Source organism: Festucalex cinctus, chromosome 15 (genome assembly GCF_051991245.1).
Source record: "Festucalex cinctus isolate MCC-2025b chromosome 15, RoL_Fcin_1.0, whole genome shotgun sequence".
In the NCBI taxonomy this organism is placed as follows: Eukaryota; Metazoa; Chordata; class Actinopteri; order Syngnathiformes; family Syngnathidae; genus Festucalex; species Festucalex cinctus.
Genome location: NC_135425.1, coordinates 20,614,722 through 20,628,340, shown reverse-complemented (window position 1 = coordinate 20,628,340; position 13,619 = coordinate 20,614,722). Strand labels below are relative to the sequence as shown.

Sequence of the window (13,619 nt, the reverse complement as noted above, 5' to 3'; positions counted from 1 at the left end):
CTTGAGGCGGTCTAAAGATAGAACTGGTCTCGGTCGAGGTTACCAGTAAGTTTAAATGTCTGTGAAATCAAACAAGTGTCTACAAAGAAATTAACCATTCACTCATTATTGCTGCCAAGTGTCAACTATGCCTATTGGTCAATGTGAAATTACCAACTCATTTGGGAGCTTGCGGTTTTCATGTGTAAAAAAAAAAAAAAAAATCAGTCATCGTCCTCCATCTGCACTACGCAGATCATCTTAGTTGGAGGGGATACAATGAAGTGAAAAACCAGCTGCTTCCCATATTACACGGAAAATAATAAATGCATCCCCTAAGGTTTGCGCAACACGACAAAAATCAAAGCAATTCCAAGCAAGTCAAAACTTAAAGCCTCGTGAAAAGCATCTACGCATGTACAGAATACATACAAGGTGAGCATATTGAGTAGCCAATATTTACTGTTGCATACCAATAACAAAATGATGTCATTTTTGTAAAAACACACTGATTTTCAGGGGAAGAAAACATTATCAAACTGAGTTTTTACCTTGGGGTTACTTGTTGATGAGTCATTGCTAAGTATCACATCCTGATCTCCAGCTCCACCCGGACTGAAGTAAATCTTGAGATGGGGCTGTCTTGGAGGGGCATCTCCACTGAATTCTAACGTACAACCGTTAGATTGTGTGTCCTTTCTCAGATTCTCCTCTATTGGTTGACTATCTGGACCAGATGTCTGGCTATCTGGTACGTTATTTGCCGCATTCTCCACCAAAAGTGGCGATGAACCTCTTTCCAGTCTAATTCTGGGGTAACGGACAAAACGGCCACTGCTTGACCTAACGAGATCTACGTTGCCATGCTCCTCCTGGGGTGAATCCGACTGCTGCCTACACTGGTTCAGATCTTGGTTCTGGTTTTGCTGGAGCTGAAACACAACCCGCTGTGTTCCTGTATTTGGAGCGGGAGATTGCTGCTGCACAGTCCATCCAGAACCACTGTAAGGTAAAATTCTAAGATGCCGTATGTCTGAACCATCGGTTGAGTTCCTCCGAATACGAATGCCACCGACACTGATCCCTTGCTGGCCCCTGCTGTAGACATTATGTCCATTTGAACCAATGCTGAAGACTCTGCGTTTTGGGAAATTTGGCTCTGTCCCAAATATTTGCGAGTTTGTAGAATATGGACCGCAGTATGGAGGAGGCGGTTGTCGCGGGACATCTGCTTGACCCGACGCTTCGGCGTACGTAGGCGCAGGTCCCGGAGGAGTATAGCAGGGTGGCGGAACATCAGTGTGACCACTGGAATCCCCATTACTTGCTCCATCAGAGCGCTGAAGAGAGATGTGCATGGAAGAGCTTTTTGTGGGCCGTGGCTCGGCATAGGCTGCAAGCTGGGGTATAAACATAGAAGAACTGCGTTTAAGCAGCGGCTCCCGACGCGAACCAAAAGCCAGTGGTGGAACTGGCTGCTCCGCAGCTTCCTGAGAAGGGCTTAATGCCGTAGGTGGTCGAGTATGAAGCGCCGTGGCGACATCATGGTCTCCATGCTGCTCTTCTGACTCTCCTTCCAGTATCTCCGGGGCAGTGTTGCTGCGGTTGGAGCCAAAATACAAACGCAGACGTGCCATTTTTCCGTCCCGTCCGACAGCCTTTAGCTCCCTCCGAAGGGCTGTACGGTTGTACCGTCCTCCAAGTGTCGCGCACGTCTTTCTTTTGGCTGGTCAGATGACTGATCCCCGTTTTTCCTTCCTCTCACTCCAGCACCACTCCCATTAGGTCCCACCCACCTCGAGTCCCTTCCATAACTTTCCTTCCACAAGTAAATATGGCAGGAAAAAAAAAAAGAACGACACATCACAAAAACAAAGGCTGCAAACCACACAGCACTTTAAGGAGTGATGGAAAATAAAATTAAAAAAAAAAAAAGTTCTAAAGAAGGGTCTGTGTTTGCCAGGTTCTTAGCACTACCATGCACTAGCGACAGACAGCAGAAATAGCCTGAGCCTAGTGACAGCCAGCATTCCTGACATGATTGGTTAAGGGCGGCCGGCGCTTCTGGTTTCCAGGGTGACAGCGGGGTTGCCTGTCAGTCACATGACTACAAATGACCCCCCCACACACACACACACACACCGTCAACATGTGCCATTACGATGCAATGCTACCCCCAAGTGCCAGCTGGGTAAGAGTTACCAAACAAGTGACACCCTAACCGGGTCACACAGTGATCTTCCTTTTCTGGACGGCCCACTAACACCATTAAAATGACAACTGCGTTAAGAAAACACAACAACAGTATTTAAGCCTCTGATTTATTGTGGCGTGGAGATGAGGAGGAAAGATATGGCTCAAAATAGACTGAAAAAGGCAGCAGGATGGTGAGAAGCAAAATATCTGAGAGATCTGACAGAAGAGAAACCTATGCGGTGAGATAGATTTTCTAGGCTTCTCACTTTGTATCTAAGAGCATCTCAAGTTACAATATATCTTTGATACTATTTTAGTCCAAAATGCTGAAATCAGGGTGCGGACGCCTAAGTACTGCCGACTGATAACCAGCAACATGATACAACACTATCTGCAAAGGAAATTGGGGATTTAAGCTACTTTGCCCTCGGGATAAAGTGGGTGAGGTTTTCTGGCACTAAGGCTGAGAGTCGACAAAGCTCTTTGTGAATTAACATTTAATCGTCACGGTGTGGCTATTTTGGCCAGTGCTTTAGCCCACAGTGTTATCAACTTGTCATCATGTTATTGAAAGGAAAGCAGCCAAATCGAGACACTGAATGGGAAAATTGCAAAACCCTAAGTTCTGATTTGTGAGTGAAAAACCATCGGGAATGGGAAATACTGACGGAGACAGAGAAACAGAATAAGAGTGTGTCAAGGATCACAATTAAGACATTGTGCACTGTGTTGGGCACTGTCAATACATGTTTGAATGGGAGAAATCCTAAAAAATAAAAAGAACATTTGATAAAAGAAATGCCAATGTGTGGTCCGATGGCACAAAGCCAAGCTTTCCAATGACATAACCAGTCTGGTTCAAACAAAAATGTAACCTATTCAGACTATTTTTTTTTTCAGATGAAGAAGCAACCTGATATTGGAACTCAAAGGTCCTAAAGGATGTGGCTTGGTGACTGGTTCAAGACCAAAAATAAAAGATAAAGAACCATGACATAAAATAAGAGACCCTTTACAGAAAAATGTAGGCTCAGCTAGTTGCTGGATAGCTTTAAGAGTACCACCCAGGTGCCCTTGAGAAAGTTGCACCAGACTTTCCCTAACCTGTTCGACAAATCTGGAAGCGTAGCATCGTCTTGGGAAGATGAAAAATTGACGTCCCGGGATGCACCCTGAGATGGAAAAGCCCTCCTCAGACATATAAGGAGAGAAACAGGCTTGAGGCTGCCTAAGCTCCATTTTCATGTGTCATCCCGCTGCCACTGCAACACAACGTTCACGCTGGGGAAAATCTGAGCTGGCCTTTTCTTGGAAGGCCACATGCCAGCAATCCCATTTGACGTTCAGGGTGCAGTACTGATAGATGTATGGATTATATACGTATGATTTATATGACCCTGCAAAAACCACTTCAGGATTTGGTGTTCATCAGCTCACAAAAAAAATTCTCTGCAAGGCCTTGTAAGAAGGGCTTATCCAGACAGAGAAATAAACTGTATCCTGGGAAACATCCACTAATGGTTCTCCCAAACATCATTATAAATGACGTTCCAGGAGCTAAAGTTACCGAGAAACCTTCGCAAAAGTCAAACACCCGCTTCGGGGAAATTCTCTGATTATCTCTGTCTCGGGTCAGGTTTGCTTGGAAAGCAACGGTTACGGTTTTGGTTATGATTATGGGGAGGTGTGAAGTCGTGGATTCATCATCAAGACCAAGTTGTGATTTTTTGTAATTCCTGTAACACTTGAGGTTTTATCAAGCTGTCAAACAAGCAATTTCCTTGCGACAGGGTGCACATTTTCATTGTTACCACAAAATAGTCTTCGATCAGAGCAATAAAAGTAACGGTTCTTTAGCCAAGAAAATCCTTTGGAATTAAATCTGGAAATATTTATAAGAGTTATTAAGAACAAATAATGCAAAGGTGCAGATGGACTTGAGAATGACGACCCCTGTGGTACAAGAGAAAAACAAACAAATGGATTCCAAAAGGGTTATGTGAGAACGTAGTAAATGCATGTAGGCAACATCACTTTTACTATCATCACATTACATTTGGAAGATATTAATCCATAAAAAGCATGACTGGAAAAATTCTCATGTCTGGAATAATGGAAACTAAGACCATTTATAAAAGCAAAAAATAAATAAAAATTTTGGGGGGGAAAACACAGCCTAAGTAGTTCGGCGGGTGAAACTAAATATACAGACTGATAATAGAAGCTGTCGAAACGACAATTAGCAAGTGATGAAAGAAACCGGGTTAAGGAGGGGTGACACTTACCAATCTGTTTTCATCAAACACCTCGAAGAGGAGCCTGTGATTCTGCGGACACACCTGCATAGGCGCCAAAAGCAATAGTGTTAATTATGCCATAACGTCAACTGTAGAAATGTGCATGAATGCAACGTCAAATGCATTTATATTCCTTAGCCTTTTACACATTAATCAGCAAAGTACAAAATTGCCACACTGTCCGTGTCCTGTCTAACACGGAATAAAATGTAAAACATGCTATCTTTTACTGTGTCACAGTAAAAGGCCGTCATAAGCAAAGAGAACCCTGAGAAAAAAATGGAAACAAACATGACATGACATAAGGGGAAAAAAACTAAAGAAATTGATGCTCACCCTGAAGTAGAATTCCTCATTCCATTTGGGATTGAGCGTCTAGAACATCAAGTACAGAAATGGTTATTCCAGTGATGAAATATGATGCACAGACATAGAGAAAACACAACAGGTATGAATACCACAGTAGTGGCTGGGCTGGGCCATACATTTCTACACATAGGAAAAATGCATCTGGATCATTTTTTTTCAACTGAAACATATGAGAAACATGTACAGAAACAAACAGTCCACCTTGTAGAATATCAAGACATGTGTCCTACAGGTGCATTCAAATTTCGTACCATAATAGGGTTCAGTATTTAGGTAAATTGTGATTAGACTTGGGTTCCTGCCAGTGTCAGACACACACTGTGATGCCAATGAAGGGGTACAGAAAAGAGTGACTTTCGCAATGGGTAGTTTGGGACCTTTTACAATGGAAAATAGTTACTGGCATAAAAATGGATTGATTGAGAGTTTGTTGATTATGTGGAATTAATTCTTGAGTAATTTGGTCTTGAACTATTTGGCTGTCTAAAGATGGGCCATGAGATCAGCTATAGACCCTTCCAGCTGACGTCACTGCTTAGCTTCCGCTGTACCTCAGGGAGGGCAAACATCCCATAAGAAATGAGTGTACAGAGCTTGATTTCCGCCGAGCGTTTTCGTTTAAAAGGTGGGAAATATGTCAAGTGTCACAAAAAAAAGTCCCGAGTAGGACACTACATTACTGTGACTCATTGAAACCAGCCGTTTGGAGCCGCTAGCTACAAAAAAGAAGTTTGTTGGAAGGCAAAGTGGAAGCGGAAGGTATATTGTTTTTGGTTGAAACAGTACGTCGATCACTACTTTCATGGTGTAAATTGTCATTCATTAAATAGTTCAGATATACGTACTTGTCTTGCTGTATATCGAAGTTTTCAAGCTATCTTAGCTTGCTAGCTGCTAACAAACAAATTGACGCCCTGCCCTCCACTGTAAGGGGGCGCACTTAAACATGACGTCACACTGGAAGGGTCAATAGAAACCACAACCACAATACTAATTCCTTCAAGCAGGATCAGTCTGTTCAATAGCGACACTGAAACAGGAGTCATCAAGTATAAAAATCGATAATTTCCTGCATGGTTGTATCAATAAATTCAGTAAAATACCCCAAACTCAACTGAACTGATGCGAGCCATACGAGTAGGTGGAAAAGAGGCTTTACTTTAGGCACAAATCCTGAAATCGTCATATCACTTTCAGTTTTTTATTGGCCTGAGAACTTTGTAGCACTAGCTATTAAAATGCCTTAGGTCAACGACATGGCCTAAAGCAAGAATGCCAATGATAAACCCCCCTCTAAAAAACACACACCGCCACCAACACCACCGCCACCCTGGAGATCCAAATAAGGAATACACAGAATCAGATTGTTTGTTTACTTTTAGGGGGTTGGGGCGCCTTCTCACCACCACAAGGCAAACTTTTATCTCTGCAACAGAAGATGCCATGAAAAGGTGTCCCACTTAAAAAGACACATAAAGACCACAGAGGAAGCTTTTTTTTTTTTTTTTTTTTTTTTTTTGCTCCACATAGCAGTGCGTTGTCAGCTATTTATATCCTATAATGCAAGCAAGGCTACTGGCAGCATATGTCTGCCCGCATGGGGTGGGTCATGGGGGTCTGCTGCGCCTGCCTGCTAGCTCGGCTGGATGGCTACAGCGTAGATTGGCTAGTGGAAAGCTAGCTAGCGCTCAGAAAATCACATTAAGTGACCCACATTAGGATTCAAAGCAGCTTTTCCAAAACGTGAATAGTCTTTATTTGAACAAAGGCATTTTTGCAATATTATTAAACAAAAGTAGCATAATCCGCTTCACCGCGGCTACTAATAACACAACATAATGCAAGTAATCTTCAAAACTGCACCAGGGCTGCCACAAACGACTATTTTGCTAGTTGACTAGTCAGTAGTCATCTATAGTAGTCGTGATAAGTCAACTTAATCAACCGTAAATTGCAGCGTACCTCATCAGCAAACAGGTACGACTGCGCATGTGCGTCACAGGCAGGCAGGAAGTGTTGTCGCTCTAGCTACTGTGTATAACGAGTAACGTTTAAGAAGAAATCCGCCTCCATCCTGCTTGGATGTTCCATTAACCACCAACAAATCCTCACGCTAGCTCCTGGTGGACAAACGCCAGCACCTAGTCCAGACTTTAGCCAAGCTATGTGTATTTCTCGCAAGTTTCTGAGTTTTTTTCTGGAATAACTGCGAGTTTATTTCTCGTGAATTTGTGAGTTTTTTTTCCTCACAAACTTGACAAAATGTCGGAAATATATGAGGTTTTTGTCTCATAAATTTGTGACTTTTTTTTCCCTCGGAATATTACCCACCCCTCGCTGTCGTATAACAGATAAATTATGACCCGTTTTTCCCCCCCCCAATAGGGAAAGAGAGGTGGAGTGGTATTTCTTTACTTTAAGTGGCTCGTGGTGACTAATCGGGGCATGGTGTCTATTAAAAGTGATCGCCACTATTGGAGGAAGTAAGTAGCATTAGCCTTCAGCGCTGAGACTACATGAGCAACACATTTCCTGACGAGGGCAGGAATCAGCAGTGTGAGCGGAGACAAACGTAAGCAGCGGGACAGTAATTGTGCGGGAGGACATGATTAGACCAGGCGTGGCTAATCTGATAAGGTCAAAGCAAATTAGAGCTCACGCAAACTCGAGGAGAGGAAAAGACGCAGCACCACAATGCCCAGCTCGCTCCTTACCTTCTTTATCGTTTTTGTCTGGACCAGGGCGAGCTCTCGGGTTTCGTCCGTGACGTACAGAGAGAGTTTGACGTAGGGGTCACTGCAGAAAACAAAAAAACAAAGCAAAAAAAAAAAAAAATCATAACTCACAAGTTAAAAGGAACACACGACTCAAAATTCCTTTTCCTTCATTCTATGAGGCAGTTAAAAGCGCAAATATCAATGACAGCCGATTCCCTGAAAAAAGATTTAAGCCGGAGTAAATATCAATATGATGACATACCCTGTCTGCAGTCATATTGGACATTATTGTCCAGTGGTCCATTGTCATCACCATAACACGTCACTGTTCATTTTGGACTTGTTCCCTGGTCTATTGTGCTGTAAAAATGCTGCATAGCATCTTCAAGTTCTGCCATCATTCATCCATCTCATTTTCTGAACTGCATATACTCAAAGTAAAATATAAAATGAATTACAAGGAGGAACTAGAAGTTGTAAATTGCATTGAAAGCATTGCAGCAAGTTCTCTTTTGAGTGACATCTAAAATCAACCTTTTGCACATTACAAATTGTCACCAGCAGCAACCACTGCAATCTGCGCTTAACCATGTTAACCACATTTTCTCTCACAACCTGAGAACTGTCTCCATTTCCAACAGTGAAACTGCAGTCTGCCCAGATAAAAAAAAAACAATTTGCCTTTGGAAATTGGGAGATAAGGTCTATAATGTCTTATTGATGAAGTTGCAATGCAAAAAAAAAATGGGGAGAGCATTAAAATAAAATAAAAAGAAGATGGCATGTGAACATCCTGCTGCTACTGAAAAAAATGGATGCTGCAGGGAAGATCTGGATAAAGAGCTCGGCTCACTATTCACAAGGAAGCCTCACTACTGAAGAAAAAGTAAAAGGAAAGCGAGGACAGCCATATTTGATTTTGTCTACGTCTTAGCAAGCTACTTCCTTATTCATGGGGGTTGAAAACAGGACATCAAGATGCTACCATGTTTTTGAAGTCAACTACTTCCACTCTCAATGCTGAAAATGGAGACAGTTTGCTAACTTTTAAGTACTCTTTCTATCGCGATCAAAAGAGCTCAACTTGATTGTTATTTCTGCCCGAGGGAACCCCGCTGCCTCTAATTGTGTGTTTGTGAGCTTGTTTGCGCTGACTAAACAGTTACAATTGGACCACTGTGTCGACAATTCACTGACAACTGTCACTTGTCTTCTTCGCGTGAAAAAATAATAAAAGAATGTAAGACAGAAGGGCTGCTTCAATGTCACCAGTTGGTTGCCGCATTCAAGCGATCGCTCGGTCAAAACCATCAACAGCACGTCAACATCCATGACGTCAACATTTGATAGAATTATGAACACACTTTGGTTTGTGTCGTTGCATGTTTAAAACACAAGGCAGGGCCCAATATAAATAAATGATGTGTATATACTTAACAAAGTTCACGACATCCAAAACGATGACGGTAAGTCCACAAATTCCACTCAAAAAGATTTGACCATTTGACAGAACCATCAGTCTGCGGTGTAAGAAATATAATGGTAACTTAATGTTTTATTGAAGGGAATCTCAGAATAGTCTGCTGTTCAGCCATTCTTGTTCAGTTTTATTACACTAAAATATTAGAATCATCCATTTGTACTTACTACATAACGCGAGATAGCAGGTTAAGCATTGACTGATAGCACATTAATAATTAATCGCAGTGTTTTTGCATTGCGTCACATGGGCAGAAAAGGGAAACTGAGGATAGCCCAAATGTCATTGCTTTACAATGCAAAACTAAAACAAAGAGAGAGACCTCAAACCAGCAGAACCAAAATGACATGACGTCACCATAAAGGTTAGCTGGAGGTCAGCAGGAAAGATGAAAGATGATGACAGTCAAAAACTCTATTTGCTTGGTCCGATACATGAGAAGGCTTCAATCATGTAACTCCCCGAGGTCATACAATTAAGACAATATGTGATTTGCTTTTTCTTTGGCTTTTATTATTATTATTTTATTTTTTTGTGGTGATCAAGCGGGAAAATACATAATGTTGCATAAGAGTTTCTAATATTATTTCAAATGTGGCATGGAAGGGATTTATTTTGTCCATGTTCATTATTTTTACGAGAATGAATAATTCCAAAATCGGAGCGTGGTCAAAACAAGCGGTTCCACAGTACAAGATTTTATCTGGCAAAGGTGTGACAGAGGTCGGTTATAAATCGGAGAGAGTGACACAAGGGTAATCATTTGTTCAAATGGGAGTTAAAGGTCTTTTTGAGGAGTGAAAGGTCACGCAAATGGCTTGATTTTCGTTTTATTGTTTATAAGTCAATAGTTGGGCCTCTTGAGTGGCTGCCCACCCATCATCGAGTGTGAAATGAAGCAGCCATGTTAATCTTTTATCTCATGTCTATTTCTGAAGAAGGTGTCAGTGAGTGAGTCATTCTGTAGCTTCTGCCTCATTGTAACAGAAAATGGGGCTAACTCGCGTAATTGCCAATCAATTCCGGAAATCCGCAGCAACTTTGAAACTGCAGCCAAACCATTTGACATGACCGAGCTGCAGTGTTATCACAGAAAAGCATTGGGTAACAGCAATCATGTCAAATACTTAAATTATAAGGGGAAAAAACACACACAATAAAGCCCTAACCACAAATTTCTGAAGAATAATATTCAGTGAAACTCACCTGGCTCCAATGATGTCTTTTTTGGCCAGATCAATTCCAGCGATGACCTTAACACGTAGCACTCTGGTTTCATTCTGCAGAGGAAAAAAAAAATATTTAATCAAATTCATGGAAAAATGATCCCTTCTGAGTGCCAACGGTTTCTCTAACCAGGCATTCCTTTGATGCAATAACACTGACCCACATATATTACTGATTACCGGTAATGGAGTGAAGAGCTTTTCAGTGCACCGTGACAATGTGATGGTGTGACATAATGGAGGATAATAAATTATTTGCTATTTGACAGAATTGACTCAACAGGCAAAACCTTTTGAGAACTCGCCGAAACAAAGTAACAATACTTGATAGCGCAATCAGATGATGTTTTGCCAAAATATAAATATTTCTTGAACACGACATAAGTTTCGCTTGCATATATTTTAGAGTAACAACTTGTCATTAATGACATTTTAACATCCAACTGCGTGTTTGAACAGCATTAAAATAAAATATTAAGGCTTAATGTTCCATTAATATAACATTTTTCTATGCTTAAGGTGTGAACCCTAAGACGTTTTGGTAAATATTTTTCCATCAAAAATGGATATTTAAAAATCGATTTGGCCGCCTATTGAATCGATTCGAGAATTGCGCGATGTAATATCGCGATATATTGCCGAATCGATTTTTTTTAACACCTCTACTGTCAACTGAAGATGACATCACCCGTGCTCACGAAAAAGGTCACAACCAATCATGGCTCAGTTTGCTGACCAAACCCAGAAAACAGGTGAGCAGCGTGATTGGTCGTTACCTTACTTCCTCAGCACAGGTGACGTCATCTTCACTCAACAGCAAGAAAATGTGTTTTTACAGTATTAATTGTACATGGAAAAATAATGAAGTTATCACATTAATTCGGACAAAATATTAACTTTTTATTGCTGAAAATGGCTACATGAGTCAAGTATCCCTTTAATAAAATTGCTTCAGTGTAAGCTAATTATATTAATCCAAAGTGAATATATTAAGTTTAATTGATTAGGAGTTCATTAAAATCAATATATTCACTTTGGATTAACTTAATTCAATCGTGTGTTACCACTTGGAGCAATTTTATTAAGTTGCTCAACAATTCTCTGTTTAATCTTAAATTGGTCAACATTTCTCTTTTAGGGTGTCGACAAACATGCTTTTCCATTGGTTATTACATGTCCTGTATTATGAATAATATCATGAAACATATCTAGCAATTTTTTTCCCCTTAAAAGGCACTTTGATACAGTTGTAACTTGTAACTAAACGCCCAGGACAGTGGATGCAGCTTTTATTTGCGACCGGTGTCATGTTGCTGAAGCGACGGAGAACGATTTTACAGCCTCCGGCATCAAGTGACAATTTGTCGTGTTGTGGTTACGGTGCGGTGGATGAGTGAAGGAGAGCCAAGCCTTGCCAGAGTTCACTACGCAAAGGAATGAATGGCACGCCTACGTCCTGTTATACTCTCTCATTGTGACTGACAGAAGTTCAAAGCTGAGCTTGTAAATAAAAATGTGACTTAAACAATTAATTCCTGTTAGATTTAAAAATTCACTTAAACATTCTATATGATGATAATGTTATTCAACTAAGTGAATTTAGTGGAGACAACTCTTGTACATGATAATACATCACAATAATAAGTTCATATCATCATAGTACAGTAGATACAGTGCCCCAATTATCTCAAATACATAAACCCAACACCTGAACGAGATGTTTCCTTTGATTAATCAGGGTGTCACCTGCAGAGCAGAGGTTGGCATCTGTCACACGACAGGGCTTGTTGCACTCACCAGTCTATGCAAAATTGATTCGAATACTTATTTGGTCAGTGTTTTCCAAAGTAAAAGCAGATATTATAAATTGTCTTATCAGGTCGACGTTCCAAATATGAATCTGTTCTCAACTGCCTAAAGGTTAAATGAGGAAAAAAGAAAAAAAAAAAAAGAATACACAAAGAAAATTAATTGCTTGACAATACAAATGAGATTGTTACTGGTGGTGTATAAGCATTGATTAAGAGTTGTAGTAGAGGGTGTGGCACTTCATGTACATGTATGGTTGGTTGGTTTGTTTGTTTGTGCTCTGTTGTTTACTATGTGTCATGTTATGTGTTACCATATAGCAGAATTTGGAGGAAGCCTAAATGTGACACTGTCTGTTATGGGACATGAATTGGATTAATTCCATTTATTTCCGCTAAGTGCAAAGTGCTACTAATGGGGTTCCTAAGGGAATATATTAAATTTCACCAACTTTGATCACAATTTTCGCCATTCTCCAGATACTTAATTCCTGATCTTATATCTTTACATATTACCCCATATTCATAGTGTAAACATAAACGTCATAGGCATAATGCATGAGGTCCACATATGCCCCAAGACAACCCAAAGCTCCAAAAAGAGGAAACAGAGCTCGTGTTAGATTAGCTCCCTTGGTAAACAAGGTGATTCTCTCTCCAGTTGAATGCTTCATTGTATTTTGTCCGGATCTTGGAACTGATAGTGTGCATTTGCACTAATTTCACATTCTTTTACTACCAATTGGCAAATAAAGTAAAGCACCTGTCTGAAAGTATGCTGCCTGTTGATTAGAGGAGCGAAACCTCCCATTGGTTAGGCGTCAATAATGTGTCTGAAATTAATATTTTAATACATATTATGTATGTAGTTCCTCTGTTTACCAAAAAGGTTGTGCTCCACTACCCCATGTAAACAAGGTCTCATCTGTGTGGACTTCACAGTTGGAGGAGAGTTGAGGATCATTTATGGTTCATTTGCATTTGTTATTATTTTTAATTTTGTACAAACGTGGTACACTAGTAGTAGACCCGGAATAGGAATACGAGCGAGGAGTGTTTTTCGGGGAAACAAGACAGCTGCCTGAGCATTACTATGGTATGTGGGTGAGGGCTGCTTAGCTTGACCGCCGCGGCTAGCTTTAGCATCGGCAGCATCCGCGCGACTGTCTCGCCGTCGAGCGACTCAACGGCCGATTAGGCTTACCTCATCTTCTGACAGTCCGTAGATCGGCTCGTAATTCGTAGCCATAAAGCCCGGCGGTGCCCGCTAATCGCCGCTTGAAGAAGGAGGCGAGGCAGAGCTAGTTAGCTAGCCTCGAACAATTAAGTCCCACTTTTTGCTCCCGTGCTTCTCCTGTCGCCGCGTGGTGATTGAATTCGCTCTTGAGATAAGATCAGATTTAGCTTCCAAGATCCCACTGCGCTTCCAAAACACGACCTGGCGTTGTATTTGTTCACACACTGTCCAAATAGGTTTGGTCGGAGACAAGATCGCTTTTGTCAAACGCTCATCATATCCCCCTCCTCTCGAAACGCTGTGACACTTG

The 13,619-nt window shown here is 41.1% G+C and overlaps 1 protein-coding gene across 7 annotated transcripts in view; it reads right to left on the bottom strand.

Moving 5' to 3' along the window:
- The window catches only part of nedd4l (NEDD4 like E3 ubiquitin protein ligase), a 41,561-nt gene extending 27,958 nt beyond the window's left edge, over window positions 1–13,603 (bottom strand). For 6 of the 7 annotated variants that reach the window (XM_077496887.1, XM_077496886.1, XM_077496891.1 and 3 more), the window contains exons 1-5: window positions 13,277–13,603; window positions 10,245–10,318; window positions 7,556–7,637; window positions 4,809–4,847; window positions 4,461–4,514 (exon numbers count right to left, since the gene is read on the bottom strand). In XM_077496887.1, coding sequence (XP_077353013.1) covers window positions 4,461–4,514; window positions 4,809–4,847; window positions 7,556–7,637; window positions 10,245–10,318; window positions 13,277–13,321 — 294 coding nt within the window. In that variant the 5' untranslated portion in view covers window positions 13,322–13,603. Of the gene's footprint in view, window positions 1–530; window positions 1,750–4,460; window positions 4,515–4,808; window positions 4,848–7,555; window positions 7,638–10,244; window positions 10,319–13,276 lie in introns of those variants that run through there. The other variant, XM_077496892.1, reaches the window with a different exon arrangement.
- Window positions 13,604–13,619: the final 16 nt, after the last annotated feature.